Here is a 25,025-nt window from a genome sequence, read left to right on the forward strand (position 1 = left end):
TAGTCCAATGGCAAATATTGATACAAGCTTCTACTGCAAGAGCAGGACTCTTGAGATTCTTTAAAAAGCAATAAACGTGTAATGTCACATCTCAGGTGAGAGCAAAAAGGAAATTTCTTTTTTCCCCTTTTCTCAAAATGTTTTTCAGTATATATTTTTTCTGAGATGCCAATCAGAGCAGTTTTTTTCCATTTTCCAGATAAAAGCCCAGTTTTGCCCAGCTTCATTTTTGTGAACAAGTCCATGTCCTGGATGGATGCTCAGAGCTACTGCAGGCAGCACTATACTGATCTGGCCAGTGTGAGGGACAAATCTGAGAATGAGCAAATACAGTTAATAAGCAGTAGCCCACAAATATGGATAGGCCTTTACAGAGGCCCCTGGAAGTGGTCAGATGGAAGCTCCACTTCTTTCCTGCGTGCGAAGACCAATATTAATTAAACACATGCCAGGGATCGGACTTCCTGTGGGGTCTTTTATAAAAACAAGATGAGAGTCAGCAATTGTGATTCAGAGCGCTTCAGTGTCTGTCAAATGGGTGAGTTAGATAGATAGATAGGTCGGTCGGTCAGTCGGTCGGTCGGTCGGTCGGTCGGTCGGTCGGTCGGTCGGTCGGTCGGTCGGTCGGTCGGTCGGTCGGTGTTGTGTATATTTCATAAACTTATTATTCACCTGCTTTTTCAAGTGAAAAGACAGATTGTGAGAGTCGAAGTAAGTGTGCAGCATTCCTCTGTCAACCTGGAGGATGCAGCAGAAACCATCTTGCAACAGGTAATGTTTTTTGTCGATAAAATTTTGTCAATATTTCATGATTCATTCTTTGTTTTTGCAGTAAAGAATAAAATGTCTGTGTTCTTCAGTTCAGACAGACACTCAAGCAACACGGCCTGAGTCAAGGAATAATGGTGACATGGAGGAAACAGGCTGATGGGAAGATCTTCAGCTTGAAAGAAAAGGAGAGGAGAGAATCTACACACATTTCCAGTCTTCTGACAATCATCGGAAACTGAGAATGAACTAAAACTTTTAAAGTTTGCAGAATTTCTTGAGAAAATTCCTTACTCTAACATAGTTTAAACTCTGGCTAGATGTACAGCAGTATCGCATGAATGAATGTATGGAGGAGAAGCGGAAGATGAGTGCACATGTTGTTTGTCCATCAGTGGTCATTAAAATGCATGATCTTTACTGAAACAACACCTTTAAGTGAAATGTGCAGAAATAAAAGCTGCTTGATAAACTCTACATTATTGGGTCAAGTAATGGTACTAACATATATCATCTCGGAGTGGGTGGCTTCTGTGACAGAGAAGACTGGAGATATATGATCTAATAATCCAGTCCAATCACTAACCAGGGGATCACTAACCAATATAGCCTGACCTTCAAGATCACAACAAGTGGTGGCTGCTGTAAGGGTGTCTATAGGAGGTGGAAACATATGCACATGTATAACAAGGTTTATTTAAATGGCACTTTTAAAATATCAAATAACAGAGGTAAAGAACTAACTATACAAATATGTAGTGAAATATTCTGAGCACAATGTTTCCCATTCGTCCCACGATGTAAAGTAATGAAGCTCAGTGAGACCCTAATGCACAGAAAAAGCCAGATAGGCTTTGAAACATGAAACCATTACTTTCCCATTCACTCAGTGATGCTCAGGCATTTAGTTAAATACATACCGGTAAATACCAACACTCAGTAAAGTAACATTTTTATCACAAAAAAGACAACAAATTTTATTTAATTAATAAAACTATCTAGCAGTCTTTTAACAGCTTTACCTTTCTTTATTCCTGCCAGGGTACAAAGATGTGTGGGTTTTTTTTCTTAATTGTAGTTACAATTATATAAGCCAAAAAGAGAGTCATAGAGTGTCAATAATCTTGCAACTTCTGTGCAAGTTTTATACGTGTTATAGCAATTCTCCTGTGAGGATTCATCATATTAACTTTGACTAAAGTGGCTTTATACAATTGCCAGCTATACTTCAACGTATGTCTTTACATACACAAAATAAATCATTATTGGCAAAACATTAACGTCCTGTTATTCTAATATGTTTGTACAAAATCAAACTTATCATCCGCTTTGCTTCCATTTACCGGTAACCCCAGGAATAATATGAACCAGAATAGACCAGGTTGTAAATAATGAATTGAGCGCAAGATATAATTATTGGCCAGTAGGTGGGAGTGTGGTCCAAATTAACAACGGAATTCTTCATTGATAAATGGTCAAAACTCCACTTACAATATCTGAACGACGGCCACAAAAATGTCACTCACTGTTCTGCCTTTGGGAAGACAACTTCTTAAAGGATGACTTTAAGAAAAATTCATTTTCGTGTAAATGCGTCTTTCAAAGTACAATTATTATTTTAGAAATTATCAACATGAAAAAAAATCATTCATCCACTTACTGACGTGCCGTGGTTTTAATTAGGGTAGTCAAGTGAACTTTCTTTTCGTTTCATGGGCCGCAATTCTGTGGCTTATTTTTTTTACGATAAACGCCAATTTTCTTTGTCACGCGGTTGCGTTCGTTACGGTAAGAGGCCCAGGAGTGACGTCACTGAGCACGCAACCCCGCCCAATGAGGTGCCCGTCTGTAAAAGAACAAATACCCGCGGCGCTTCGACTCTTCTCGAACCAACTCCATACTTGACAGGAATAAAAGTGTGAATATCACCCAATCTCGGTCCACAACATTAGATTTGAGTTCTTGGACTCATTCTGCTCGATTTCAAGACGTTCTTCGGCGTTGAAGTCACAGAAAAAGGTGAGCGTTTCATTTGGAAATGAAAGGAAAATGGTATGTTTGCGCCGAGGCTACACTTCTTTTCACGAACTAGCTGTCGCGTTTCAAAGTTGGCGTGCATCACTCTGTGCAATGTAAAACTAAAAGTTTTGGTACGAATTAAGACTCGGAAGTGGAAGTTATATTCAGATTTCCTGAGTTATCAAGATTTCCAGATGCGTTCGTCTGTGGAGCTCGGGGCTAACAAACCCCCTCCATCCTACGCACGTGCGCGCGCTCGCGTGTTTACCTCCATTCCACATAATCCAATTATCTGTTGTGCGTGCAAACACAGGCTTCACAGACAGGCTTTTGTTTAAAGCAAGTCTCAAACTGGTTTAATGAAGAGAACCGAGCGCACCGAGGCGTCATTAGTATCATCATTACCGCGGGTTTGCGCGCGCGCGTGTGCGTGCTTGTGTGTATTAATGACACCAATCAGCATTAATGTTTTTGCGGCCGTGATTGAATCTTTGTGATGAGAGATCTCTGCGCTTAAAACTCCCCAACTAGACTCCATGTGGTTGAGTTGGTGCGCCAACGTGCGTGTTGTAGCTCGATTAAAGGGCCTATAAGAATTCCTTAGTCACCTCGGAACCTGCATTTCTGTAGTTGAATAATAACTTTGAGAGCTGCACTGCTGCAGCTTCTGTGACCACATCTGTGGACTGTTTGCTGCCATTTCTGCATGCTGTGCATGAGGCATTGTCGACCATGTCCTGCAACATGGAGAAGGATTACATGCATCCCCGTTCCGGTTGACCACAGTGGGAAATTAGCTGTTCTCCAGAGTGGATGGCCTTGCTTTTATGGCTTTGTAAGCTGTGAAGGAAGAGAAGGAGCTTGTTGTGAAAGTCTCCCATGCTGTTGACCAATCTGATCTGCTTAATGGTCCCCGTGATTGCTGGTTAAAGGCAATAAAGCAGTGAGAGGGATCTTGTGTATGAGCTGGAAATGATGATGTTTCTGTGTAAGAAGAAATGGGAAAAAATATGTACAGTCAAACCACTGGTTTTACGTGGATATATACAGTCTGATATTCCACACGGCCACCTGTGGATTGAAACTTGTTGCACATTGGGGGCTTGAAAAGACGACATTGATCCACAACGGCGTGATGACCCCAGACAGGATAGTAACAGGTGAATAAGGTGAGCAGAGGTGCTTGCTGTGTCCCACACTGCATTATAACAATCATGTGCTGAATATGTGACTTTGTTTATGACCTGCTTACATAAAGTGCTAAAAATGGTATAAATGGCTTCAGGAGGAGGTTCTTGTATCCTCTCCCTGAGGATTGAGATTTTGAATCATCAAACAAAGCTTCTTTTTGTTAAAGGGATATTGAGAATGTGAGGAAAACGCCACCACATTGGTAACATTTGGTTCTGAAAAGCTGGCAACATAATCACTATAACTGCTGCAGTCACACACACACACACACACACACGTCTACTGAAAGTTGAGGGACGACGGCACTGATGACGGCTTTAGAAGGACTTGATTTATGCTAAAACCAACACTTTACCGCACTAATTTGACTTCAGTTATTGTTTCTGACAACCATATAATCTATGACTTTTTATTTTTCCTCACTCATCAATCTGTAAAGCTCTTTGAGTATTGTTGCTAGGGTCAATATCACTTAGTAGGGTTACTCATTCTTAACTACTATTAACACTCGTGCTTTTGTAGGTGTATATTTGAGGTGTTTTAGCAAGTTACTAAAAAGTTAAGCAAACTAGGCTTTACAGCTTTAACAATTATGGGACCAATCACCGATTGGTGAGTTTAAATAAACAGATCAGGGTCTCATGTAATTTATAACCTTTTTTTTTTTTTACTGTATACCTGTGTGTACTGTTTGAGCATCAGTATTTTTGCCCCAAGTTGTCTTGGGCGAAAAGGTTTAAAATCTAGCGGGCATTCAAGACTGGCAAGATATAAGTTCAAGCAGACCACAATAAATTGAGACAGAAATGATGGGTACAACTTAATTTACCATATTTTCGAGACCATAAGGCATTAAAAGGCGGTCTCAGTTCCGGGTGCTATTTCTGTATTTAACACATACATGGCGCCCTATCCATTTTCGAGAAAATTTAAGACTTTTAAGTGTGCCTTATAGTTGCGAAAATACGGTATTGTAATTCAATTTCTTCTCTGTAACAAATATAGACAGAGCTGAAAGAATAAATGCCATGGACAAAAAAACAAAAAACATTTAAACCAATGAAAAGTGTCTATTTTGCTTTCTCATTGGTTGAAATGTTTGATTTTTTTCCATCTTTGTGACTTGTTGTTTTAAGCATGTCACTCTGACGAACGTTTTTTTGTAACTTAGCTAGCAACACCGTCACCAGCAAACATGTAGTTGCAGTGCATTCTACGAAGGTCTGCTTAATGTCACAAGTCGGTACTAATTGGCCCCGTCTTCGTAACGGGGGCAGCCACGGTTGTGCCGGCAGCGTGCTGTTTTTCTGAGCAGGCTTAAGTATTGGTGGCTGGTATTGACAGCTATTATCAATACAGTACGAACACAAGCACGTATTTTCTCGCATACATGGTTAATCCTTTCCTCAAAAACTCCGATCTGTTGTTCTCCATCGCTCCATTGGTGGCTGCAATGCACCAAAACCTTGTTTGACTACCATTAAACCACATTAACAGCTAGGTGTGTTCAACTGATAATTGACTTAATCCAATTACAGTTAACAGTTTATGCCGGTCACACCATTAAAATCATCCAAAAACTGCATTTATCTGATAATAATCCTTTTATTCGTGTGCATGTAAACCAACTGATCAGGCCAGAAAATCAGCTTTTCTCCCCTTTTGGATGTTGCAGATCTAAATCTAAACACTGTAGTTGCACCCATGGTGCTTTCAGTGGGGTCGGCTGGTGCTTGTGGTCCAGCATTGTTTTTGTGTAGTTTCCATGACACAATGAACAGGCGAATTCAGCAGAAATCACCATGTGATCTCGGTGTTTACATGTGTTGCCATCTTTTGTTTTACAGGACAAAAAAATGAAGCACCACAGGGGAAGCAGGATGATGGAAATTTGGTGACAGTGTTCAGATGGTTGAAGGTATAGAATTGTTAAGTCTGCAGGGTGCACAGGCGCGTGAAAGGTTTTGTAAGAGGGGGAGAGGGGTAACATAATGAGCACAGAGACCAGCGAGCGCAACAGTTAATGGAACACAGGAGGAGCCTGGCAACAGTACAGCGAGGTTAGCACGACCCGGCCCCTTATTCCTGAGGCGAGGTGTTCATCTGGCTATGTTCAATGTCCAGTGTCTCAATTAGGGATGTTATTAGTGCACAATGCAATCCCAGGGAAGAGGGGAACCATTGACTACTGGGTCCTGGGCCTGCTGAGAAACTCTGGTGTTAATGCTGTGGTTACACGAGCACCATAAAAATAAATGGATAAAGGAAATGTCTCCCTCTTTGTCCCATACATTCATTTAATTGTGCTGTGTGGGACACTGCCTGGACAGATCACTGGTCCGTAGCAGGGAACACCCGCCATTCATTCAACCCCGAACCCTGGGGGCAAATTACTCACAAAATGCTTTCTAAATTACATTTTTATAAATTTCTATTACTGCACCACCATGCCTACCTGCTCAGCTTTAATTTCTAAGTTGTCAAGGATACAGTGATGATTGTTTACGTGCTAGAGGCGCTGTGGCCCAGCTAGCATGTTTTACATTGGTTCTTTCAAAGTCAAAGAATAGGTTACAAAGCACATGTGCATATTTTCACTTGGACTGTTAGTTCATCTTGCCTTCATCTTACCTTCCAGTTGTGTATGCTGGTATAAGTCATCCCTCAAATAGCTGAGTGATGGCCGCCAGGAGGAAAACCTGACGCCCAGTGACACATCCACACAGAAATTAAAGCATCCGCAGGAAGAGGCATTTCCTCTCTCTGGTGGAGAAAGGAAGAAGGGTAGAAGGCATAAGGCATCAGAGGGACGCCTCAGAGGCAAAATGTGTGGTTTCAATATTTACCTTTTGACCTAGTGAGTAGGCCTTGTGATTAGGGCAGCTGAGTGCTTAAAATTACATATATAAGGTAGAGAGCCAGTATAACCTGTGTGTAACCCATACTTAGCCTACCATAAAGCATACTTAGAGAATCGATATAATCTATGTGTGACCTATACCAGATGCACGAGCCATCACTATTACTGATTGATTACTGGTAGTAAGTGTATGTCACTATTTGAACTCCGGTGGTAAATTACCATGTATATGTATCCCTGTTTGAAAACATGCTGAAGATAACAATGGGTTAATAGAAAAGTAGGAGGGTAGCCGAGGTGTGGTCTGTTTGAATAAAGAGATGTCTGTTTTTAAAAAACCCTGTAGGGTACACCTGACCTCTGATAAGAATGTTAAATGGTACTTAAGGGTGGAAAACGGGTCAGGAAAACTAACCAAATGAAGGAGTCCGGGGCGGAGTAGCCCCAGACTTTGAATAGTATAAAAGAGGGGTGATTCTTGTCAGACTTCAGACTTAGCCCGGGCTACTTCTCATGCATGGTGAATTGTGGATCGACAATAAACCATTGTTTGGATCGTGAACCAGCTGACCCTGACTCATCATTCGACTTTGTTGCGGTATCCCCACACCTCAATTCATTGGCACTGGCATAGGTATATTGACTTAATGAAAACATAAAGATTGAGTGTATTAGTGTAGGGGAAAATCCACGACAAAGGCTTAATCGGGAGGAAGCTAGTTTCAGTTATTAATGCATTTGGGTGTAAGCCAAGATAAAGGACATCACTTTCCTAAAGCTGAGGTTTAAATAATCTTCCATCAAAGACCACTTGGTCTGCTGGAAGAATGGCCTGTATGAATAATTTATTGCATCAAAGACATGATTCTTTTGATTTTTATGTATTAAATGGCTCACCCTCATCTATTTATGAGCTGAAAATCTTTTCATCTTTCCACAGGCAGATTTGCAGACAGTAGTTTAGTGAAACCTTGAAGAGAACGTATCCTTGCCCATGACGTCATTGCGTGTTTTTGAGTCACGTTGTCTTGAAAAACATCACTATGCTCTCAAACTAATTCTTCCATTAGCTAAATTGAAAAAATATGGTTTTCTATATGTGATGGGCTTCTTACTTTGTCTAGCTTTGTAGTGACTGAAGCACTTTTATCATGTTGAAATTAAAAACAGCAACAACAATGGGCATCAAGAAGGTCCTGGGGGTGCTGGAGCCTAGCCTATCCTAGGGTGGGAGGCAGGGTGCGTCCTGGAACACAGTAGTCTCCAGCTCAACTGGATATTTAGGATTTTTACTTTTGGCTAGTGGATGGAAACCTTCTAAAGGAATCATCAGAGATGGCTGACAGGAATGAAGCTGCAGGTGTGAGTCACACTGTACATTCAGATAAGGGAACAGGCACCCAGCAGGTTGAGTCATCAGGTGGCAGCGTCAGGAGGAGCATCTCTTGTCACAAATCAGTTGGTCTCTCACGCACGCACGCACAGAGGACTGGACGCCCACGCGGAGATGAGTATCTGTTAAGGTTAAAGCGTTCTGCCGTCAGTGCCGCCCCGTCTTTGTCACTGTCGTCATTCGTGGCTCCTCGGTAGCTCCTGCTCCTGCTCCTGCTCCTGCCCATGCGTCACATTTTCACCCACTTGACAAAGGAGATGTTGCCATAAGCGACCATCACCTGCAACTTCATCACTTTGACCTTTACGAAATGAGATGATTGATTTTTCTCCGTCCTCGGGGGAATGGGTTTATTTATCGTCAGCAGAATAATAACTGCGGTCAACTGAATCATTTTAGGAACAGGTGGGTCCCATTTTCTTTGTCTGCCCAGCTATATAAAGCAGCTCTTTCTGTTTCTTTCACTCCTAGGGGAAAAAAAAAACCCGGTGGTCCTGGATCTGCACTCTGTGTGTGTGTGTGTGTGTGTGTGTGTGCGTGTGTGTGTGTGTGTGTGTGTGTGTCTCTGTGTGTGTGTCTCTGTGTGTGTGTGTGTGATCAATCGAGCTGGTATTTGCTGTATCAACAGGGTCACAAACATTGTATAGCACTTTATTTTATTTCCGTTTTGAAGGGTCCAGCTGAAGAGGCCAAAATGGCACCCCACATGCTGCCGTGTTAGCTGTGGTTTTCCTAACCACTAACTCTCACACCCTAACCTGGTGTCCTGCTAGAGGACCTGCAGTGTGCGGTGAACTATTAAGCAGTGGCACCATTTTGGTAATATTATGTTGACAGATGTATTTTTGATGTTTTCCATCCTGACCCAGCTGGGTGGTTGTTCTAAAGCTGTTACCAGCAAATGGCCTCGGTGACGTTTGGACGCTGTTATCATTTCTGAACACATGTTCCTCCCATTGGCCTCTCCTTCCTGTCATCTTGGTTTCATCTCTGCTTTGTGCATCTATTCAGATTTTCTCTTTTTGGCTCGCTTTACCAGCATCTGTTTATGTTCCGCACACCTAAATTGTTTTTACAGACTACATTTATCACTGTAGACGCGCTGTGGAGATACTTAGAATATTTCTGTAAGCCTGTAGCAACCTGTAGCACCGTCGGGGCTCTTATAATTAGTGTTAAAATACACGTTTGCTCCGAGGCCTTGAGCCAGTGTCTCTCGCTTGTCTACATTTTCCCTTCATTCTCCTTTTTTCACATCATTCCTGTAACATCCACCCACCTCTCCTTATCTGCTCTCAACATTCAAGCCTTTTTTTTCCCCTCCCCAAGAACATTGAGTGTGTTTCAAGTTAATTTAAATTTAAACTTTGTGTATATGTGACACACAAGGTCTGTTATTGTATATACTGTATGTAGTGTGTGAGGCGTGTATTGTCCACTATAATGCTTCAGGCGTCACTCTCAGCGAGGCTGTGATTACATGTTCCGTCTATTAAGTTAAGTCCCATCAGGCTCATCCTGTTCTGTGAAGCTGTAAAAGGCATCTTGTGTTTCCCCAGTGATGAGGTATCAGTCTCCATTTGATTCAGTAGGTGTTTCCTTTTCTTCAGTGGGAGCATTTTATACATGAGTTTTTGAGAACTGCATCATCAGTGTGATATTTTTCTTGTTTTGTATTTTATATGCATTTTTTAACACGTTAAACCTCATTAAATCTTACAGTTTATAGGAAAAAAGAGAATTCTGGTTTCATGGCTTTGTTTTATAGGGTTACAAACAGTGGCTGCTGGCAGGGTTGGTAATGTTGTCTGTTCAAGTGAATAAGTGAAATAGTCATTTGGAAAGCTGTTTTCCTCAGTGAAGCAGCAGTTGTTCTCCTCTTGAAACCTCATTCCAAACCAGTGCGAGCGACAGGAAAGACCCGACCAGTTTGGAACCGGTTTGCTGTCGCAGTAATTTGATCCCTGCTTGACTCGAAGCTGCTCACAGACTCCATCATGTCCCTGATCTGCAGCCCGGTGACATTGCAGCTGGGGGGTCGAGGCCAGATTAGTGTGGGCCCACATGGGGCCCATTTGGTGCACCAACCAGAAGTAAAGAGGAAGAGAATATTTTCCCCTTAACTCCCCAGAGTTAAGGGTTTTATTTATGTGTGGAATCCACGGTAAAAGCAGCCGCTACCCCCAACGCCAGTGTCTATAAATGGCCTCATGATATGTGGAAAAGTAGTGAAAAAAAGGGTTTACAGTGCAAAAGGCTTTGTTACAAAGCGTGCCATCTGTACACAAAAGAATAAGCAGGAAGTCGGTGTCTCTGTAGACAACCTGGACCCGGAGGAGCTGGCTACACACCCTGTAGCCAGCTTAGGTCAAAACCTGACCTGGCCAGAGTCGGACCGAAGTCCAAGGTCAGCTGCACCAGTATCTCACCGCTGGCTGTAGTCACAACACGTCTGCTGGCATTAGACCGGAGGAAGCATGTGCATGTGCAGGTGTCGTGCCGGCGTTGCGGGCTGGAAGGAGTGAACATGCTAACCCTGTTCTTATCAATCCTGGAATCGCTGCCTTTCATATCACAAGGAGGAAATAGCCAGCCTGGAGCCATGATGGTAGCCAGGGTGGTAACGTGCACTCCTCACTAATGAAATCATCAGTGAGGAGTGAACAGGAAACTGCTCTCGAAGCGTGTTCGATTTGTGCACTCTCACTAAGGCTATTGAGTCCCAGCGTGTCAGGAACCTGGACACTGAGGAAGTTGCGACAGAGTTTGTGAAAATGAAAGCAAGGAATTTGTCTTTCTAAAAGACAAAGAGACCTCAACAAGAGTGGGGGGGGGGCAAGAATTTGCGCCCAGGGACCCTTGCCCTCTTAATGTGGGCCTGCTGGGGGTCATTTTAAATCCTGATTCCTCAAAATCGGCCAAGTTAAAGCAGAGATGTGACTGAGAGCTTCTTCTGTGGTGATTTCTAACAGTTGTCTGTTTTCCACATCCTGTTCAGACACTCAATCTGCCCTGTTTTCTTCTTCTCAGGTCATCTCCCTCTTCTGGGCCTGCCCTCGAGTGCACTCTAAGCCTGTTTCTTGCTCCTCACTGGTTGACTCTCCCAAAATGTCTTCTCAAGCCGCATCTGTCCAGGACTCTCGATCAGTGACCCCTCCTCTGGGCTCCGCGGGATCCACTTGTTCTACTTTGTCAGGTATAGACAAGAGTTGATCAAAGTGACTTTTAATTTCTTGTGTTTGTCAAAATGGTTGTACCTTTAAGCTGCCCTGCCTTTATACAACACTAAAGTATTCATGTGTGGGGTTCAACTAAGCTAATCTGCTCGTTCGTATTTGCAACTTTTTGATTAAAAAAATGGCAGACGGACAATTATTTTAGTGTAAATTATCCCAATGTTTGTCCCATCAGGGTCTCTGCAGCCACCGGCATCCAGACGCGACCGCTCGCCTTCCCCCATGAGAGGCTACCTCATTCCCAGTCCTCTGCCCACACGCAGAAATAGGACCCACTCAGCGTACGCACACACACACACACGAACGATGGGTTCAGCGATCGATAAATTTCCTGGACACCAGATTAAATAATTTACATTTTTATGATCTTTTTCTACTAACCAACCAACCAATCAAAATGCAACAGGAAGTAGTAGCAGTAGAGGTGCATGCTAATTGCAATGCCCGTTACAAAATTGGCATCACATTGCCATAGGTTGTGGCCGTTAATTCAGTTAACGGGTCATCCTACAATCTGTACACATCAAACTTGATGACGTATTGAAGTTCACGAGATTCACGTCACACGGTGTGTCTTCTGGACCAGTAAGAAACAAAGTCTCTTCGCTTACATCCTCCCATTTGTTAAACCTGCCATTATCCATCGTTGGAAGGTTGCATTTTTGTTCACGTCCTAATGAAGGCTTGAGATATTTTTAGCCATAGCTGATGTCCTCGTTGTTTGTTCATCGGTTATTAAGTTTATTTTGTAATAATTGTCTTATTGTGGCCTTTCACCTTATCTTTCTGTCCGTGTGTGTAGGACCGCTAATGCAGCACTGGGTCCTGTGTTTACTGGCGTGTGTAAATGTTTTTCCCGCTCCAAAGGCCACGGCTTCATCACGCCATCGGACGGGGGCAAAGATATCTTTGTCCACATTTCAGAGTAAGTGTCCATCTTGAGAATGTGTAAATATATCGCAGTGGGATTCAGTGCATTGGCCGCTCTACAAAGCTATTATAATTTTATAACAAACATCTTGCTGAAATCTCAGATTTGATAAAGAACTCCAAATCAGATTTATCCACATTGGCATTTTAATGCAAAATATTTAACTTGAACATTCTAAATATGCCAAATCAACATCTTTATTGGTTAAAACCTGGCTATTAGCAAGTTGGCTTGTTAGCATTTCTTTAACATTTGGTGTCAAGAACACAAACAGGATAATGGAGAACAGTGTGTGTTGAACAGATGGCAGGACTCCAATCCGAGAGATATTTCATAGTACATTGCACAAGTATTCTTGTAATTAATGCAGTGATGCTCTTTTGACTACTGAATCTCAATGCTCAATTAGCGGTAACCACAAAAATTGGGATTGATATGTGCATTTTGCCCTCTGAGCATGTGGTTTGGGTATAATAAATGTTTCTTTTACCTGAAAAGACAGGCCTTTTCTTGCTCGTGCAGTAAATCTCATCTTAAGGGAAAACCAATTTGTGACACTACTTCCTGTCCAGAGCACATTGTGGTCGGATCATCCCACTTCTAATTTGTGTCCTCTTTCGTTCCTGTCCAGCGTCGAGGGGGAATATGTGCCCATAGAAGGGGACGAGGTGAGCTACAAAATCTGCTCCATCCCTCCCAAGTTGCAGGCGGTCCAGGCGGTGGAGGTGACCATAACCCACCTCAAGCCGGGAACCAAACATGAGACCTGGGCTGGACGTGTCATCAGCAGCTGAGGAGATTTGGAGGACTGTGATGAGGAGAAAAATCTTGAGGGCTTGAGAGGGAGCATGATGAATATCTGGTTCTGTGGGCAGAGGGATGCAAAATTCTCTTCTCTCTGAACAGATCAGACAGCTGAGATGCATCTCATTAGTGATTGAATAGAGAGAAATCCTCCAGACCTCATGTTTTAGTTCAAATAAGAGAGATTTCAGATTTCCTTCCCGGGAAATTTGTTATATTTTGTTAAAGCAATGTGCCTGAATAGTAATCTGTCATTCATGTTGGATCATGTGGGGTGGATAAGAGTGAATTAAAGCATTTTCAACCAGTTTAGTGTCCAAACTGTGTTCATTTCATTTTACCGACAAGTGCAATATGGTCATGAATGATGTTGCAATGATCTTGAACTTTAATTTTATGAATAATGGGAATATTAGACAGGGAACTTTAACTTAAGCTTACACCTTCAGAACAGCCTGCTAAATACTGCTAAACCGGAAAGGTCCTATCACCTTGACATGAAAATGTGCAGATTTCATAGTCATTTCAACTCCAGCTCTGGAGCGCCATCTACTGTACGGAATTTCTTCACATGCCAGATTTAACCTGGTCTTGGACTGCATCTTGCAGTTGGTACTAAACCTCAGTGCAAGTTTGAGCCATTGTGGTGCAACAGCAGAGAATCTATATTCTACCTGCAACCTTGAAACTGTGTGGGACATACTTTGAAGCATTAAATGCAAATAATTTCCGTGCGTGTACACATGTAATATCATCTTTAGGCTCTACCATGTGAAACCAGATCATATGGGCAGGCTTAAATAATAAACATTCTGCTTTTTGCTAAAGTTGGGTAATAATAGGTACAATTTTTACAGGGGATAAAGCATATATATGTGTGAATGTTCTAAAGATTATCTGCATTAATTCAGTGATTTATTAAAAGTTAAAGAGGGCATTTAGAATATACATATAAATAATATGCTTTAAACCCAAATCATTTTGTAAATGTTTTTAATTAATGTAAACTATGATATAGATAAAATATCTAGAAGCAGTAAAACAATTGTTATTCTACTGTCATCTAATCTTAACATTTCAGGTGTTACTTCAACTTGTTTTGTGGCGGCCAAGATGGAAAAGTAGTTCGAATGTATGAGAAGGAAAACAGAAAATATTGCGTTGAGCAAAACTGATAATCAATGAAACTGTCAAAACAAAAAAGTTGAATGTATGAATGTATTCAGCTGTCACTTGGACTCTGCTGGAGCAGAGAAAAACACCAACACAGGTTGGGAATTCATACAACTATTTGTGTGAAACTGGATTTTCAACAAATTTGGCTTTAAGAACATGGCGTGATTGTTTCTAATCTCAAATATTGGTGACAGCTGTGATTAAAGGTTCAAAGATTTAAGAAGCTTTATTTTCGTTGTATAAGAACACAATAAAATTTCATTTGGCAGCATCACTTGTAGCACTTACAATGTTGCAACCATAGGAAAAACAAAAAGTCGAATATGCAACAAATATTAAGGGTTGGGAGAGTTTTCACATTCAAATTGGGCTGTAGAATTTTTGGAATGGCAGAGCTACAGTGTCCGTTTAGTGGAGCCATCGACCTCTGACTGGTCTGGAGACGTTTACATGTCCGTTTACATGACAAACGTTTACATGACGTTTACATGTTATGACGTTTACATGTTATGTTTGAGTATGAATGGTCGTCTTTATGTGGCTATCTGGCTTTGACATCATTTCCCCATAGATTTGTTTTAAATTAAAAGGAAATTAAAGTTTTCCAATTCATTGATGAACTATTTTCTTCTTTAAACTTGATTTTAACAATCCTGGGAAGAAAATGCCTCCTTATCTTAATATGCCTTGAGTGAATGAACTTTGTCTGCATGTGTGTGTCCTATGATGGGCTGTCCTATCCAGGGTTTGTTCCTGCTTCTGGTCCAGCAACAGCCGGAACAACTTACATCACCCCTGTGACCCAATTAGGAATAAATGCTGTTTAATGGAAAACACATGGATTAAAATTGAAACCTCCCCCCCCCCAGATTGCCCTGCTAGTGTGGCTCCACCACTCTGGGTGTCAGATACCTGTCTGTTTAGAATGACACTGACAATGAAGACAGAAAAATCCCAAATGATTTGGTCCAAATTAACACTTTATTCCTTATAGACAGACTCATTTATGAAAGTCTTACAGCAGGATGACTCAAGTCCACATAGAGACAGAAACCTATGCACATAGTGAACATATGGGCAGTAAAATAAATATAGCATGGATTTCCCAACATTAAATGATTTCAAATTATTTCCAGGTCAACAGTATGTAAAGATTCTGGTTTTATTGCATTCTTGTGATTTTATAGAAAATGTACACAGTGAGATTTTCAATTTCTTTAACTGAGAAATAAATATGTTGAATCTCAAGAGTAGTTACTCAAAAATAGCTGCCAGACATTATTTTATCATAAATATACTGTCGTTGCCTAAAGAATGAGCCTTCAGACTGTCTTATACATCTATAGTAATACATCCATGTGCATTTATCACTATCACTTCATTGTGTATCAAAAGTATTCAGTAGCTGCTCCAAAGGATCAATCAGAAAGTCCAAAACAAGCGGAGCGGTAAGTTTTCTGCAGTGGGGACGTTTACGTTTATAACTACCTTTCTAGTATACCACTACTGTACAGCCTATCTACAATCATAGCTTTTAATCTTACTAATACAACAAAATAAGTGCAACTCAAGATGGAGTGTCAAATTTTAATACCTATTCCTATGAAACAGCATCTTATAGCTTTGTTGACTGTGCTACTAAAATAACAGTACCGGTAACATAAGTGGCACAATTTTCTTCTACAATTTATATCAGTCTTCCAAACTTAAAGGTAAACTACAAGCTATCTTGGCTGCCATTTTGATCAATGTTGTACTTTTTGTTGTTTTAGCTTCAATTTTATTTTATTGAGGAATATGTGAAACTAATTCCATACCCAAAGTCCAACACATCCCGATTACGGCCCAAATATGCTTGTTGTCTGGCATGAACAGGACAAAGCCCCTGTTTGGTCCTACGTAGCATCATATGGAATCACTGGTCTCACAACCTGTTTTTGCAACGTTACAGGTGAACACAATAAAAGTGGAATGGAGCACCAGTCGGCACCGGCCGCTGCATTTGAGGACCGCTAAGGTCGACGAAGGTCAACAGACACTTGCCTGCAGACAGATGCCCTCTGAGTGTCTGCAGAAATTCTAATGGGAGAGAGAACCTATTCCCTGGCTCAAAGAACGCAAGACTCGCTTCCACAGGCTGCCAAACACGTGAGCAGTTTTTAGATGTCACATTGCTTAGATTTCCCACAGATGTAAACAACGACAAAGGCGGCTGATGGTCATCAGTATTGGCACTGTTGTTTCAAGAACTATACAAAAAAAGATGTATACAAAAAGCTTTGCAGTATAATCCATGCACAGCCAGGCATGCGAGCACACTTGCAAGCCTGCAAATGCACGCACACACACGCATTCACCCTCACACACACACAGTTTCCTCTTCATCCCTCCATCCAGATCCATCTATCCTGTTTAAATATTGGAGGTCTTATTTACGGATGTAGAAACATTAGACTGATTTACTCGTGTGACATCATATCTGAAACTTTATCTGGAATACTGGTTCAGCAAAAGTCAAGAGTAAATTTTTAAGGCTTAATTTACAAACTCTAAAGAAATAAACCCCAGTTATACAATGTCAGCAGGTCAAGTCCACTATCCTTATCTGTAATAATGTCCTAGTTACAAAGACAGAAACAGTAAGATCTTACTTCTTATGTCTTGGACTTTTTGTCAAATGCTTTTTTAAACTATTCTTAGGTCCACTTAAGGCTGTTTCACAATAAATAAACCTGCTGTTGATTCAATTTTGTGGAAATTTCTTTGTGTGTAAATATAAACCTCCAACATTTATGCAACAGGACGTGTTTGACACCGTTCTAAAATACCCATGTGACGGGGACCCACTGTGGATTCTTCGATACTGTCTCCAGGGCGGCCTTGACTGTGCGGTAGGTCTCATCCAGGTTGTCGTTGACGATGGTGAGGTCGAAGTAGTGGCCGTAGGCTGCTTGTATTTTAGCGCTCTCGTTGCACGTCCTGTGCATCTCTTCATCCTGGGACAGAAAACAGGACTCGTTTTGACCTTTTCAAAAGTAAATCTTTTACATTCAGCATCTAGAGTCGATCATGTCTTCAAATGTAAAAGGAGCTACTAACTGTCAGCGTCTTCGTGACAACACCAGCCTCCACGGCTGAGTGGTTTATGGCCTTGAGCACCTCAAACTCCGGCGACTGGAGGAACACTACGTAGGGCAAAAATTCTGAGGTCCTCAGAACTTTGAGAGTCTGGAATGACAAAACATGAAGATGTGTTCGATACAATAATGAGGATGTTCCTCATGAATGACATACTTTGTCCTCTGAGCATGATGCACGAGTCTTAGCACCCTCTCATTTGTAGCAGGAACGGTGTTCCTGCTACAAATGAGAGGGTGCTTGCGTGTTGGTACAGTAGATGTTGTGTGCCGGACTCCCTGAATTTGGAAAGGCAATATTTGGCTATTTTTTGGTTGTACAGACATTTATGTTATCAAGTCTCTTTCTAACTAGCTCTCTTTCACTAGCTAGTTTCTGGATCCTGTCACACCTGTCGACAACCACCGGGACATTCGCAGGACATTGCTGAGGTCCACAAGCATGGTTCTGGACCCACAAATGGTCAGAGCGCCTGTCCACGGGAGCTTACAGACACTGACACCTCTCCCTCAATGAATCAATCATTGCATGTGCTCGACCTGTGTTCTTGTATTAGTAAACAATTCCAGTTTTTCTCATAGTTTTATAACTAGAACACATCAAACCATACTTCCTCCTCTGACTGTTCACTGTGTGAAATGTTTGGTTATTTCCCAGCCTCCCGTAGCTATGGCAAAAAGTGTGAAAAATGCAGTTTATTCATGCTTTAGAGGTGAGCCGCCACTCCAGTGTGGACAGAAATTCTGGTAACCTCATCAGGGGGTCAGGCTCAGAATTTCTGTACAGTGCTTTTCATTGTCGAAAAATCTATCAAATCTATTTTTGTTCATCCTGTTTCAGCATGTAGACTACCTTATTTTATAATCAGTTTCATATCCTCTTGCACCACATTGTTTTGCATCCTATCCCCTTCTATCCTATCCTATAACTTAGTATTTGATGCCAATTTTTCTATTTATCACTTATTTGCTGTCTCAAGCTGGACTTCTGCCCATAATGTCATTTTAAGATCTTTTGCATGGGGATCAGGCTCTGTGTTTCTGTGAAGTGACTAGAGACTATCCTAATGGAAAGATGCACATTACACGCTGAGTTTTTAAATATATTTAGACATTTCTGGTTATATTTCAATTTTGAAGCCTACGTCACTGATTTGGCTGGTCAACAAAGCCTCATTTTTTATCCACAGCGGAGAACGACTCTTTGACCCTGTCCATTACCAAATGCAAATAAACAGTCTTCAAATCATTAAATAGGTGCTAACGTGTCCCTGTCTGCTCCCCATTATAAATGCATCCCACTGTCCCAATATGCTGCCCATACACAGAATGTGTGTTCATGTGATAATGAGCAGTAATTAGCTGGGTGACGCTGTGCGTACCTGTGGGTTGGGGTCCAGTATGCAGATGCGTCCAGCCTCAATCACCTCTTGTATGGAGTCAGTCTTGATTCCGTACAGGTTGCCTTCGTACTCTCCGTGTTCCAGATATCGACCGTTCTTGATGTCAGTTTCCATCTTGCTGCGGCTGGTGAACGCAAACATGCGACTTTCTCGTTCACCCTTTTTGGGTTTTCTTGAGGTGTCTGGAAAAGCACGGAAAGTCATTAATTCACACACAGCCATGTTTTTTTTGCTTTAGGAAAGTTGGAGTCTTTTGATGTTTACTTCTCAGGATAACAAAGAGAAGCTTTATAGATAGATCCAAAGATTACAACTTGAACATGTGACCTCATACATGGAATAGTGGTGCCAAAGAGGAGTGGATCCCTCAGTAAAAGCTTGTTCTTTAGTCTTCGCCTCCCAACACCCTGGGCACCAATTACAATCAGAGTTTTCCTCTTGAAAGGTGGAACTTTGGCCACTTCTTCATAGAGCAGTATCTCATGCCTGTCAAACTCTGAGCCAGCAAGAAAAGGAAATAGAATAAAATCCTAGAAAATGTGAGACATGCTCAGGTTTTGACAAATAAAATGTTTCAAAGGACAAACAAATTACCTGCATTTTTGGTGGTAACATACATAATCTTCTTCTTCTTCTTCCCACCAACACCAGTACAGAGATTTCCTGTGATTTATAAAGATTATAGTCTTATCAAGTGTTATCAACGCACTCTAATAGCTCAAGATTTCTGACAATGTTTGCCTGTACACTAAGGAAGAGACATTTGCCTTATACTAGTGTTTTACACTGTTTATTTCAAACTCTCATCCTCTCAAATTAACTTCATCCCCATTTGAATATAGTATCTACAAAACTGATGTTAATGTAACATCTAGATGCCGTTTATGTTATTTGAAAATGTTTAAATCAACAATGAATTAAAATAATGAAAAGCAATTTAAAATACACTGCCACTCAGACAATAGATCAATAATCTCAAAGAGCATCATAATCGTTATCATTAAAATTGGATAAAAGCACCAGAAATTATTAGCAATCAGTGCGGTGTAGTTCTACATCTAAACCACCAGATGGCGGACGTGGTCTAAATACGCCAACAGAAAAGCCCCTCTGGTGACACTGGATTTTAAAAAAGTATTGTTAAAGTGGCCACGAGATAATAACGCGATGTTTATAAATTATGAATAAAGGCAGACAAATTATAGCTTGCTTTTGTATTCAATTCAAACTTGACCATGTTAACAGTCCTTGCATGGAAATGAGCGCATGAATTATCTTGTGGCTATGTGTTACTATCTCATTGCTACGCATTGTTCTTTTATATCTAATGTCACAAGAGGGGCTCCGGAGTTTAGTTTTCTTCAGTGTTGGTTTGATTTTTTCCAATCTACCTGCAGGTGCCAGTTCCACATCCCTCTTCACAAATGCTTTCCTCTTCTCCTCCAGTGTCTGACTTGGAATCAGTCCAGTGCTTCCACCCTCCACATGACGAGCCTGTACAAGACAGACGCAATTTCAATGATGATGAAAACACACAGGGATCTCTGGTTAGAACGTGACGTTCATGTCCACAAAAGACATTTGTGGTTCTTTGAAACGTCACGGAGGCACACGCATGTTGCTTCACCTGCCACCAGTTGACATCATCCTGGTTGACTATCTGCAGGATGTCCCCTGTTTCGAACCTTAAACCAGCTTCTTTACAGGGAATCAAGTTGTCGTTAGCTGGGTCGTAGTCATAGTGGCACTTGAAGAACACCTTGACAGAGATGTTGGACTCAGTTTGAGGATTTTTTGCGACATAGACTATTTTCTATAGATTTATCATCAACGCAACTGCAGGTGAGAGAACTGAGGCACCTGTCTTGGGAGTATAGCTTCATGGTAGCTCGGCAGTATTTTCAGAACGATATTTCCGCTGGCTGCTTGTAGCTCTTCTTGTAGCACTCTCGGATCCCTGCCCACCTCTCGGCCGTTCACCTAAAAACGCATTGGTGAAACATTTTTGAACATGTCAACAATCCCCTTCGGCTAAAGATGTGGTACTTGAAGTTTTGGTTTAAATATGCTGTATTGCTGGTGCTATCGTGGTATATTATTGTATGCAAAAGCTACATGCTGAGTCACTTTGAGAACCACTTTTCTCTGGAAATTATTCAACTGGCATGTTTACACAACAACAATCAGAGTTGAGAAATCAAAGAAGCCACGTAAATCGCGTTAAGCTCACCTCTTTGATGATGTCTCCAGCATGCAGCAGTCCCTGCTGGTCAACCATCCCTCCGTGGAGGATTCGAGCTATAATCAAGTCACCGCCCTCCACCTTAAACGTCACACCCTGAAACATTGAAGCTTGTGTTATTTCTTCAAAAACCTGCAACATTCAGCCAAACACACAATCTGATTTAATGAACTGTAGATTTTTGTAAGGTTCCTTTGTCCAGAACACCCACCAGGTGCTCTCCTGCCACTTTGCGTATGCCCACCATGCGGATTGCATCAGGTGGAGGGTAAGTGTGCTTGTATTCATCCTCTGTGTTGTGATCCACAAAGTCCCCAGGGCTGGAGGGTGGACTGTCACAGACCTGCGATGCTACGGAATCATGGGTCTCCAGCAGAGACTGATAAACACACAAAAAATAAATAAAAAATGCACTTTTGTTACTGTGTTAGTTGCTGGGTTCAGCCCAATAATCGCCTCCTTACACTGTGATGCCAAATCACTGTGGATTTCACATTAATGCTATAGTTACAGCAAACAACATCAACACTTGCACTCTGCTTTTGCCTGTATGGGCTTCACCTGGAAGTGAGGCTGTGTCAGAATACTGGTGAGCTCGGCTGCCGTGTTGGAGCGATGTTTGAAGGGGTCCAGGTCTCTCAGGATCTCCTGCAGGAGCTCCACATTGTTCTCCCTCACTGGAGACAGGTGCACTTCCTTCAAGCTCGCCTCCTGCTCCTGACACATGCAAGACATCAGTGATGAAACAAAGCCAAACATGTACTGTATGTCACATATGAGCAACATGTTCACATGTGTGTTTCTCTTAAATACCGCAGGACTCTCCATGATGCCTTTGAGGTAAATGAGGTCCAGGTCATTGGCTGTGGTGGAGCTGGCTGTACTATCACTCATTGTGTCCACCACCTGGGGTCCTATAACACACACACACAGTTTTATTTTGTACCCATCATAGCAGTGAGGCGTGACTATTGACACCGGCAGCTCTGTTCAAATTGGTTATCTGCAGAACCTCAGGGGTCCATCCCTACTTCAGTTCTTCCACTCATATATACCTGGATTACTGCTATATCATCTCTTAATAATTGTCTCACCAGGCTCAGTCCTGGTGGAGGCCACTGGCATCTTAGATCTTCAGTCAATCTTAGAAGAAAAAGGAAAAAATGTTTCATATCAAACAAATATGAAAATATGTCGGGAGAGTGACTTTATACTTGAAGCAGAAATGGGACCCAGACAATGTGGTAGAGTGGCTAAAAAAAGGGTTTTGTGAAATCAACAGGGATGGAAAAAACAATATTTGGGAAATTAGTTTGCTGAAAGGTTTTACAGAATTTTCAGAAGGGCAAGGACTGGGTAGTCTTTCCTATTGTTGGCAGGAATAAAGGGAGGGTGTAGCTACTCCAGCTGGAACTTAACAGCCACAATGGGACTGAGAGGGGGAGAGGGTGTAACTAATGTATACATCACCATGGTAACAGACACAATATAAAGGCTTGTCTGTCTGTCTGTCTGTCTGCCTGCCTGCCTGCCTGTCTGCCTGTCTATCCATCCATCCCTCCCTCCCTCCCTCCCTCCCTCCCTCTCTCTCTCTCTCTCTCTCTCTCTCTCTCTCTATCTATCTATCTATCTATCTATCTATCTATCTATCTATCTATCTATCTATCTATCTAAGAAGAAGATGACAATGGTTTAAATGCTGTTGCAAGTCTGTTTTCTCTTTCCTTCTCTAGCTGTTTAGTGAGCCTACGTGTTTTCTGAATCCGAGCAATTAGTCACTCAAAAATCTCATTCAGTTCCATCAAGGCCGTTGAGAGTTCTTGATTTGAAGCTCGACAAGCAATTTTAACATGAACCACTCAAACTAGTCAAAAAAAACCCCAATACATCCAAAAATCTCCTTTCAATCAAGTTTACCAGATCAACTTTTGAGAAAACAAAATCTTAAAGGATTAAACTAAATTGTTAATTAAAATCTGAAAAAAGAAGTGTCCATGTATTTCTAATACATCAGCTAGACAATTCACCGAGATGTGTAATATATACATGAGGCTTGAGTTTTGCTTTTAAGAAAATAGCATTTAGTGTTGAGAGCGCAGGAACTAAAATATATAAATTCATGACCTGTATTTGCTTCATTCTTTACTCCACAGATGGAAAAGAATTGTTGTGAAAATATTTTATCTTCATCACCCACTTTGTGACATTCAGCAACTTATTCAAGACCATTTTCCACATTGATACTTGTTCTCCTCTCCTCTCTTCCTTTGTGTTTGGCTAAAACCCATATATTCTCCCCCCACCATTCCCCGCCGTCCCATCTTTGGTTTCTCACCCCTCCTCCATCCATGTACCCGTATCCTCCATCTGCTTAGCTGAAGGAAAATGTTATGGCAGGTGCACGCACCCACATTACAGGAGGTCTTCCTGCATTCTGCCTGTCTGCTAAAAAATAAACCAAGTCCATTTATTGTATCGTTTTTATTAACTTCACTCAGGATGAAGCTTAAGTTTTATTAGTTAAACAGTGTTATACTTCAACTGTAAGATGGCCTAGTGGGTTTTTTTGTGTGGTTAAAAGCAGTTGCAGCCAAATTTATAGAAAGGCACTTGATTAGCCACCCCTGCTGATTGTATTATGAATACTTTAAGTTTATTTTGTGATTAAATTCAAAACATCTTTGGAGCTGCCATTCTGATTTTATTGTTTTGGAATTGTAGCATAATTGATTTTTAAATGTAATTTGGTGACAGAATGTGAATGTATTACATTTAGTTTGTTTTAATAATCATAATCATGACAACTGGTTTGAATTTTGTTTTTTATTGATCAATGTTGATTATTTTCTAGATTAATTTACTAATGACCTTACAAAGCTGCAAACATACGCATGAACTTGTATCTGTGTATCATCATCATTTATCAATGTATTGGTTATTAAAATAATGAATTCGATGTTTATAAAAGATGATGATGTCATGGCTTTGTCCAGAAGCTGGAGTAAACAGAGTCACGTAAAGGCACCATGTTTTGGTGCCTTCGATTCTATCTTGTTAAAATCAGACCATTTGTACTTTGCATAACCGAGAAGAATTACAACGTGGTTGGGGATTTCAAGCAATACTTAAATCAAGATGCAACACTAAAGCTCGAAAATGTAATCATCTCTTAAGGATGTTAGAGCCTTATCACGTTTTTAGGTGCGGATATTTTTAGAGAGCAGGTGTAATGACCGGATGGCAACACTGGCATTATATAAAGTGGGCTCGCCCACGGGCGCAGGAGGGGTCTCAGCTCTCCTATTCTCTGGGGCCACATAAATCCCACACACACGCACCCCTGTACACGAAGGGCTGCTTGACGATTGCAGAATCAGCAACACTAACACAGGTTAACGAAAATAAACACCGTGTTCTGTAACGTTCTGTTTCCAAAATACACCAGGCGCCCACGCACACGCCACAGTCACGCGGGAGCGATGTAACGATTGTCTGCTTTTTAAAAGAACGAACCTCAGCGGGACGCGAAACACGGAAAACAGACACAGGACCATTAACATCAGCTCTGACAAACAATACTAGTAATGTCGCCACGTCGGTATATCAACAAGACGACATTTCCTACCTTAAAACACAACACAGGCTGCCCGCCGTCTGTGATGTCTCGTGCGCTTGTTGTCGTCTGGTACCTACTCACGGACGTTGCCGAATGTGGACGGAAACACACGATTGCTGCCGAGAATTTTCCGAATATAATTACACTGAGCTGTAATATATATATTGTGCTGTTCAGACAATGGCTGTGCAATCTGTGACACCTGCAAAAGTCTGACACTTTCTACGACTTAAGTGATTTCAATATCCC

At 41.4% G+C, this 25,025-nt stretch overlaps 2 protein-coding genes across 3 annotated transcripts; one reads left to right on the forward strand and one right to left on the reverse strand.

Moving 5' to 3' along the window:
- Positions 1 to 2,591: 2,591 nt before the first annotated feature.
- On the forward strand, positions 2,592 to 13,509 carry carhsp1 (calcium regulated heat stable protein 1). 2 transcript variants are annotated; one of them, XM_003976002.3, is made up of 5 exons: positions 2,592 to 2,787; positions 11,262 to 11,427; positions 11,643 to 11,748; positions 12,270 to 12,392; positions 13,030 to 13,509. In XM_003976002.3, the coding sequence occupies exons 2-5, from the start codon at positions 11,340 to 11,342 to the stop codon at positions 13,190 to 13,192; spliced, it is 480 nt and encodes a 159-aa protein (XP_003976051.1). In that variant the 5' UTR covers positions 2,592 to 2,787; positions 11,262 to 11,339; the 3' UTR covers positions 13,193 to 13,509. The 2 variants fall into 2 exon arrangements, with proteins under 2 accessions (XP_003976051.1, XP_029692602.1); XM_029836742.1 differs by lacking the exon at positions 2,592 to 2,787 and adding an exon at positions 8,615 to 8,636.
- Positions 13,510 to 15,340: 1,831 nt separating this feature from the next.
- LOC101071306 (MAGUK p55 subfamily member 2-like) lies at positions 15,341 to 24,877 on the reverse strand. Its single transcript, XM_011616880.2, has 14 exons — positions 24,786 to 24,877; positions 22,255 to 22,303; positions 21,974 to 22,074; positions 21,722 to 21,877; positions 21,372 to 21,539; positions 21,149 to 21,256; positions 20,779 to 20,898; positions 20,546 to 20,677; positions 20,310 to 20,412; positions 19,513 to 19,581; positions 19,253 to 19,414; positions 18,898 to 19,100; positions 17,478 to 17,606; positions 15,341 to 17,374 (listed from the first exon to the last, which is right to left on the reverse strand). Exons 2-14 carry the CDS (start codon positions 22,283 to 22,285, stop codon positions 17,198 to 17,200), a joined length of 1,659 nt encoding a protein of 552 aa, XP_011615182.2. The 5' UTR covers positions 22,286 to 22,303; positions 24,786 to 24,877; the 3' UTR covers positions 15,341 to 17,197.
- Positions 24,878 to 25,025: the final 148 nt, after the last annotated feature.

This window comes from Takifugu rubripes, chromosome 5, assembly GCF_901000725.2.
Source record: "Takifugu rubripes chromosome 5, fTakRub1.2, whole genome shotgun sequence".
Taxonomy (NCBI): domain Eukaryota; kingdom Metazoa; phylum Chordata; class Actinopteri; order Tetraodontiformes; family Tetraodontidae; genus Takifugu; species Takifugu rubripes.

What these genes read in the sequence shown, in the direction of transcription:
- carhsp1 (XM_003976002.3), top strand. Translation starts at nt 11,340, where the DNA reads ATGTCTTCTCAAGCCGCATCTGTCCAGGACTCTCGATCAGTGACCCCT. An exon ending in CACTTGTTCTACTTTGTCAG is followed by an intron (nt 11,428 to 11,642) that starts GTATAGACAAGA and finishes TTGTCCCATCAG; the next exon opens with GGTCTCTGCAGCCACCGGCA. An exon ending in ATCTTTGTCCACATTTCAGA is followed by an intron (nt 12,393 to 13,029) that starts GTAAGTGTCCAT and finishes GTTCCTGTCCAG; the next exon opens with CGTCGAGGGGGAATATGTGC.
- LOC101071306 (XM_011616880.2), bottom strand. Translation starts at nt 22,285, where the DNA reads ATGCCAGTGGCCTCCACCAGGACTGAGCCTG. An exon ending in AAGCTATACTCCCAAGACAG is followed by an intron (nt 20,678 to 20,778) that starts GTGCCTCAGTTC and finishes ATCTCTGTCAAG; the next exon opens with GTGTTCTTCAAGTGCCACTA. An exon ending in TTGTCACGAAGACGCTGACA is followed by an intron (nt 17,375 to 17,477) that starts GTTAGTAGCTCC and finishes TTTCTGTCCCAG; the next exon opens with GATGAAGAGATGCACAGGAC.